The sequence below is a fragment of the Mus pahari genome, unplaced genomic scaffold (assembly GCF_900095145.1).
Source record: "Mus pahari unplaced genomic scaffold, PAHARI_EIJ_v1.1 scaffold_10226_1, whole genome shotgun sequence".
NCBI classification, from domain to species: domain Eukaryota; kingdom Metazoa; phylum Chordata; class Mammalia; order Rodentia; family Muridae; genus Mus; species Mus pahari.
In genome coordinates this window covers 29,002-36,959 of record NW_018393002.1, presented here as the reverse complement: position 1 = coordinate 36,959, position 7,958 = coordinate 29,002, and the positions used below count along the sequence as shown (strand labels likewise).

The following is a 7,958-nucleotide window of genomic DNA, read 5'->3' as shown; positions in this document are numbered from 1 at the left end:
ATCAGTAAGTTAGTACACACTGACCTTTCTANTTCCTGTGGCCAATTCAATCATGTTGCCATATAAGTGAAAGTGTTGTCCAGGTGGAAAATTTGGGCTGAACTGTCCTAACTTCACCTTAATCCCAAGGTGTTGAGAGATATTTGCAAAGTGAAAAATGTCATAATCTTCATTCAGTATTACTCTCTGTTTCATAATCACTTTATCCCCAAGAGGATTAGTGAAGTGGATCTTTCTCAGAAAAGAATTTACATAAAGCACAAGCATTGCACTATAATGTATATACCATTCCTTCAAATCATAATATGTATTATGATTTCATAGTAAAGGCAACTATATTTAAAGAATGAAAGATAGAAATCCAATGAATGAAATGGGATGAATGAAACTATCATAATATTCCAATAATGTCCAATATTGTAAGGGGTTTGATGACATCCAGGTGCTCTCTATAAAACCACAAATTTTCCTTGATAAACTCTGACTTCTTTTATCAATCACATTTATGATAGTNACTAGAGTTTCTTTTTCTTTAGGAAAAATGGTCAGAAACTNAACTATTTTGGAAAATATTTCCTATTTCATTAATGTAGGCATCTGAGAGACCAAAAAAAGCTACACAATTGAAGACACTAAAATATCATCCAATAAATGAAACTCTACATTCAAGCAGTGAGAACTTGATCCTTTCCCATTGTCTATTGTCTGATTATCAACCTGCTGCAGATTTGTCTCATGGAGTGCATGGGCCATGGCATACACAGCATTGTATATGTTTTGACTACNATAACTAAAGGTTATATCAAATTTCGGTTCCATTAGCCATTCCAGTGATGCATTAGATGAATAATTCATTAGTAATTTACAATTGCATGCTAAGGGCTGCACAGTTAAAATACGTCCACTCTGGAATTGCTAGACATAAATCTGTTCTTTTGAGATGGCACAATGTCTGCACAAAATTTTTGAAGCCAGAAATCTCACGATGGTGCTGTACAAAAGTAAAAGTCCCATAGAATGTGCCATGAGTTAAGTCAATCTTACTGGTAGGGAAATTCATTTGTACTGTGGTGACCCATATTCTCTGTATAACCGTAGATTCCCACATTCTGAAGCTCAATTCAACATTACTATATGTTTTGCCTTAAATGATAATAACATTTGTGGATGACATCACAATTTGTTTGTAGTTCATTTCAGTTTTGCAAGAGAATGAAATCTCATTGACTGATATGTTCACAAAAGCAAAGCAAATTTCCTTGTTTTCACTCACTTTTTTCAACTCTGAGAGAAATTGTTTGCCTTGTTCAGCATCAGGGATGACAAGGCCAACCCAGTTCCAGTGGAAGAAAAGTATGAAGGAAACAATTGCCAATGCTAGAGATGTGTACTTTGGGGCCATCTGATAGAGATAGAGATATTGTTCATCATCAGTGAACATGGAATCGAAAGGTCCATAGGTAAGATGAATTAACTACGACACAAGAACAGCATGAGGTGTAGTACACTAAAGAAGCCAGTAATCATATTTACCTGCAAAGAGCTAATTATTTGTGGCTTTTCCTCTCTTCTCTTTTTCAAATCAGCAAATGTAGAAGCCTGGCATATCCACTTCTAGTAGAAACAGCAAGCATAGCTGTTTGACAAAGACATAANAAAATATACTTGCTTGCAATAATAACTGCCATTCTGTCTTTCAGTTTTTGTCATGATATCTCTGTTTTCAATGTTTGGAGGGATATTAACGTATTTACATCTTGGTGAAATTTTTCTAATATGTTTTCAAAAGGCATTTATTCCTTAATTCCTTTTTAGGATAAGGCTCCAAAATAATCTGGGAATATCTGCCTCTGGCCTCTTCAGTAAACAGATAATCAGAACAAATGAATTTCAAAAGGTAAACTATGTTTGGCAGCTTAAAATGTAAGCAACAGTTCAGATTAAATAAAAAAAAACTTATCCTACTAAGAACTCTGGTAATAATGTTGCAAAACATATAGGTCTCATAAGTTGAATCTCTTGAGGAAAATATATAGAAACAAAACTATATTGAATTGAGTTATCTCCTGCATACAAAGTATCTTATAATGATAGAATAATAATCATGTGGAAATATATGAAAGAACGAGTTATTGGAACCACATGACTACACATTCTTAGAAAATTTCATTTGTGAAGGTCTCTTACAACTTATCATAAGGGGAAAAAAGAATAACATGATAAAACAGAACAATAAATTTGATAAAGGTATGATATAANCTTCATATCATTAAAGAATAAGACTTATAATAACTAAAACAGTATGCTGCTGAAAGTTTTTCCCATAATGTCTTATGAGAATTGACACTATGATTCTTAATGGTCAGTCATAAACTCACTGGTAGTAAAATGTCTAACTCCACAGACTTGATTGGAGTTAGACTCCACTCTAGTGCCACTGAAATGTCAAAAGTGTCCAGGCTAAGAATGGTCAGGCATGCCTTTGCAAAAAATACTCCGGATACATAAAAGTTGGCTTATAGAGGAAATGTTTGTAAAATACACTTCTGTTCCACCAAAGTTTGTCACTTATGACTACACCCTGCCAGACTCAATTCTTCATGACCTTCTCTATTCCTTCTTTCTGGAGTCTGTCAACTTCTGGAGGTGGCCCATAGCAGAGGGCCTATCAGGTCTCTGAATAGTAAGTACCCTAGAACTACATGGATTGGCATAAGAATAAGTCCAATCTCATCCATTAACTTTCTTAATATCTATCAATGTTCCCCAAAGAGACATGACATGAAGAATTCCTGGCCTATGATAACTCACACGTGGAGATAAGATGATATCCATGAGTAGCCCCAATTCCCATGATTTTCTCTAATCGGGTCCAATAAGCAGAAACGAACACATAGCCTTTTCATTATAGAAATAATTAGGAATAGGCACATATTCCTTCTGGTAAAAATAATAGGGTGTATTTGTCAAAGTTTTCCCATCATAATGGCCAAAATTATATTTTATAATCAAAGACATATTTGGTAAGAGATCAGGATTCCTGTTGATTTCATCCATTGCAAATGCCAANGCCAAAGCATATTTGTGGTTTTTAGTTGTTTTTCTGTAACAGAGTACAGTGTTTATTATGGACAGATGATTATATATAATTATTTGTACTCAATAGAAGCACTATACTCTGCTGGGAGATTCTTCATCTGACCTCTAAATGGAAACAAATGGCTTTTTTTGTGAGATTGGATTAACAGAAGAACCTGGAAAATAGTGAACACTTTAAAATTCATGGGAGTATTTTTCACATAATTAAGATAGTAAATTGACCTCATTCCCAGAAAGCATTCCAACCTCTGCTTTTAGTGCTTGATCAGAAGGTAAAGAGAAAACAACACATATAAACAGAATGGTAATTCTGATCATATCTTCAAGCTGAAATCATTTAGCATTATAGAAATACACGTGTTATGATACCCTTTGATTTATATCTTTTGTGTAATTAACTCAATTATTTAAGGTAGCAAAAATATTGTTTGTCAGTACATAGTAGTCTCTCTGCAGCAAAATTTGTTTCCTTACTAACAGTCACTTATAATTAGTTGTTAAAATTCTTAGCATGTCCCCTCATATCTATACTCATTTTGTTATTTATTCTTACAATCTTTTGCTGAAAGAAAATCTTTTCTAAAAATTTACTTTTATGGAAATTCGAACATCAAACATGAATTTGGTGAATGATACAAGTCTATGCATATGATTGTATGTATATGTGCAAGGATTGTTTAGGTCATAAGAGGGCAATACCTCCAAGTGTTTTATAGATTATCCTCACTTCAAATGTGAAGATGAATTTCTAGTTACAAAGAAAGTTGATATATTCATTCTGGCTACTTCCTAATTATTTATTTATTTATTCATTGATTTTGGTTTTGGCTGTTCATGACAGTGTTGATCTATATACACCTGGCTGTCCTAGAACTCGCTCTGTAGACCACGCTGGCCCCTAAATCTGAAATCCACCAGCCTCTGCTTCCCAAAAGCTGGGATTAAAGTCTTCTACCACCACTTCCCAGCTGGAACTTCTTATCATTTTCATTTNATTTCTAGAAAACACTCTTGATAACCTTTCCTGTAACACTAATACAACACTAGCATCCTACTGAGAACTACGAAAATAAGGTACCTGCTGCGATGGCACTTTGTATGTGCCACNATTATATGCTTATTAAATAGAAGAGATTTGGGTGTAAATTATATAGAATATGTTCATTTTTTGTAAGAAAAGTCTGCCAAAGACAGTGGCAATAGAATAATATCACATTCTGTTTTTCTTTATTTATGAAATGAATAGTATCTCCTGTATCATTCTTGTCAGTTCATATAATCTGATCAATGAACACCACAGATTCACCTTTATATTTAATGATTAAATCTGAAGTAAATGCAAAAAGATTTTCACCAAAAATTGTACCCATGCGGTGTTTTCATTCTATATTCTATAAAATATGCCATTTTAAAATATTGTTTATTACCACACATGGAAAAAAATCAAAGTTAATAATTTTACCAATACATAAAAGAAATTGGAGACTAGACCTTGTGCAATGTTCAAAATACTTGCTACAACTAAACTTTAGGAAACATCAGTTACTTAAGTTGTCTGTGTAGCTTAGTTGTCGAAATGGCTGTATTTTTTTAAAAATCTATAGAGCAGGGCATGGTGGCCCACGCCTTTAATCCCAGCATTCGGGACACATAGGCATGCAGATTTCTGAGATTGAGGCCAGCCTGGTCTACAGAGTGAATTCCAGGGCAGTCAGGGCTATACAAAGAAACCCTATCTGGTAAAACAACAAAAAAAAATCTATCAGCAATCCACAAAAATGGGTATTAATACCATGTTGCTAGCATGTCCACCTTTATTTACTAAAACTTCTGAATAGATGTCCACAAGATATAAATATCATAAAAGGATCAGAGATTAACAAACTTACACATGAAAAGAGATGACATGTTTCTTAATGACAAATAAACTAATAGAAAACTCCTCTATCACTGTTCTCAAATGTCCCACCTATCCCACATAACAGATGTCACACATGAGAGTGAAAAGGGACATAAACAGCCATCAGTGTTATTGATAGAGTCACTATTCAAGGAAGGTGTACATATCATTGGATTCTACATGTTCCACATATCTTTTACTCTAAAGGGAGATTGCAGAATTATACATGAATAGTGTGATGCACAAAGGCATATTGCTTTTGGAATTTATATGTTAAAACACTTGGATGTTTTGCTCTCTAATGACCTAAATATTCGATGTTCATATACATGCAAAAATGTCCATCTAGGCCAGGAGTTGTGGTACACACCTTTAATCCCAGCACTCGGGAGGCCGAGGCAGGTGGATTTCTAAATTCAAGGCCAGACTGGTCTACAAATGAGTTCCAGGACACCCAAGGCTATACAGAAAAACCCTGTCTCAAAACTGCCCCCCCCCAAATGTGTCCATCCAGACATTCACATGAAATATGAATTTCTGAGTCTAAAATCTTCTTTTCCAAACTGGAAGAAGTTTTAGAAGGCAAGAATTGACCACATGCAATGAACTTGAACCAATAATTTTGTATATATGTAAAGTTCTTGACAACTATATGTGCCATGACTATTATGGGAATGAGCATAAGCTTTAGGACCAACAGACTGATCGAAGGACAGTCAGCAGAGTTTATGACAATCTATTTGCATGTACTTGGAATAAAAAATAATGAAATATTATGGGATCAATTTCAATAAGTTATCACTATCTAGAGTGCAATACAAACTGCACAAAGGAGGGTTTTATATGAACAATCAATGTAGATAGGCCATTATTCCTCAGATTCTAGTGTTTAAGGAAGGAGCTCCTGATTTTAAAACAAAACAAAACAAAACAAAACTCTACTGGATTAATTAAAAGGAGAGAGAAACTAAGATTAATTCTGCAAAAAAAAAAAAAAAAAAAGTTGTTTCTTTGGGTTCAGATTTATCAACAGTACAGGATACTGGAAGATTTGCCTAATCTTCATCATAAGACCACAGAAGAAATATTCTAGATGTCATTTACATGGAAAAATACAAATGCACTTACAGGACATTCAGAGTCTGGTTGAAATAATCTTTCTCCATAGGCATCTGAACTGCTCCAAGGATAAAGGAACANGTTAAGTACAAAGCTGTATCCTTGATTTCATTCAGATTTACTCTCCAAAAGCACATGGGAGCAATGTAATTTGTCATGAGAAGTCGAATGTTGAGGAAAAAGAAGACTCCCATCAAAATGAACATATTTGTTCTGCCTTAAACAGAGGTAATATGAATTTTGTAGTTCCATGCATACTACCACATCAAATTCCTACCTGCTTTTATTTCTCTAGTCAAAGGAGAGGTTTGTTTTATATTTATGATTCGTATTTTTTTGTTGTTGTTGTTCAGATTTCTCCTGGGATCTGGAGGAATTCTTAAACATTCTCTACCCTGGGGCAATGCAAATGGTGTTCATAGACTTTGCAATAATCATAGGTAGGTAAATGCATAACATAATACATTTTCGGGCTCTCTTGTTTGTGAATACCTGGAAGGAAACCCTTCAGTTCTAATTTGGTCCTTGGAAATTTTTGAAAAGGTGATTATGTGAACACAATTAGAAATGATGTCAGTGAATTGTATCAGAAGATTCACAATAAGACATCCAGTAAAGTATAATCAGAAGTAACAGGGACACACAGGACATTGTTTAACAGAATCCAAGTCAGGAATATGTAGTCTCAACTTTATAGTCAATGAGATTCATAGGCAATGTAGAGTGCAGACTATGTCACACCAGTGACACAAACAGATTATTTAAACAAGGCCTGTGCTACCATTGTCTTGAGAATCAATAAACAGTCCAAGTTAGAAATATACTTAATCTGTCTCTAACCAAAATTATGCAGTTCTTCACAGATCCACAGTTAACTTACATGATGAAGATTCAAAAAGATCCAGAGAGAATGCCATTTGTGGGCTTCCTTTATTTCTTTTCATTTTTATGGGTTATTTTATTTACTTACATTTCAAAATGTATCCCCCTTCCCAGTTTCTCCTGCACAACACCGCTATCCCCTTACCCCTCCCCCTGCCTCTATGAGGGTGCTCCTCCATGTGCCCCTCCACTACTACTCAGGACTCTATCATACCCTACACTGGGTATTCAAGCCTCAATAGGACCAAGGGTCTACACTTCCAGTAATGTAAGATAAGGCAGTCCTCTGAAATATATGGAGCTGGAGCCATGGGTCCCTGATGTGTACCCTTCAGTCGGGTTTAGTCCATGGACTCTCTCTTCCAAAAATTCAATATGAATATTAAAGTAATCTTAATATTTGAATACCAAATTATGATTGTCCTCCATGAACATCATTATTTTTAATTTATAACTTCTACTGACCCATATATTTTACATTATTTTGTTTTCCTACATTGATTTTGCTCATTTTACTTTGAATTATTGGCAGTGTGATAGTGTTGTTTAGAAACCACTTCTTAGTAGCTTAGAGGTAAATAGTGACTTGGAAGAAACAGTTTTCTAATATGTAAATTTTTATTATAAAATCTTCATACCTATATATTCTTGTTTGTATTCTAGAATCAATACTGAACATTCAACAGTTTACTGATGATAGTACACCCATGAACCTCTCTCATTTCAATTCCACTGAAAGAACCAGAGCACAAATAGGCGACATATTATTTGGATGATGATATGCCCTATGTGATTTAATACACAAACAAGTTTAATGTTTGGCACTACATATGGCTGTATACTCAAAAGTTGATGTTTTTACAGTATGCATAACTTTTGGTTGTGTGATAAACAGTCCTATAGAGGTGAGTCTTGAATCTAGAGGAAGGTAAATGGAGAAGTCTTTCATAATTATACA

The 7,958-nt window shown here is 34.4% G+C and overlaps 1 protein-coding gene and 1 pseudogene across 1 annotated transcript in view; both read right to left on the bottom strand.

Annotated features, from left to right (window-relative positions):
• Positions 1-24: 24 nt before the first annotated feature.
• On the bottom strand, positions 25-6,324 carry LOC110315300 (annotated as a pseudogene).
• Positions 6,325-7,811: 1,487 nt separating this feature from the next.
• Positions 7,812-7,958, bottom strand: part of LOC110315299 (vomeronasal type-2 receptor 116-like) — a 20,652-nt gene continuing 20,505 nt past the window's right edge. Inside the window, 1 exon segment of the mRNA XM_021189385.1 lies at positions 7,812-7,918. Within this exon segment, the coding sequence (XP_021045044.1) occupies positions 7,812-7,918 (107 nt within the window).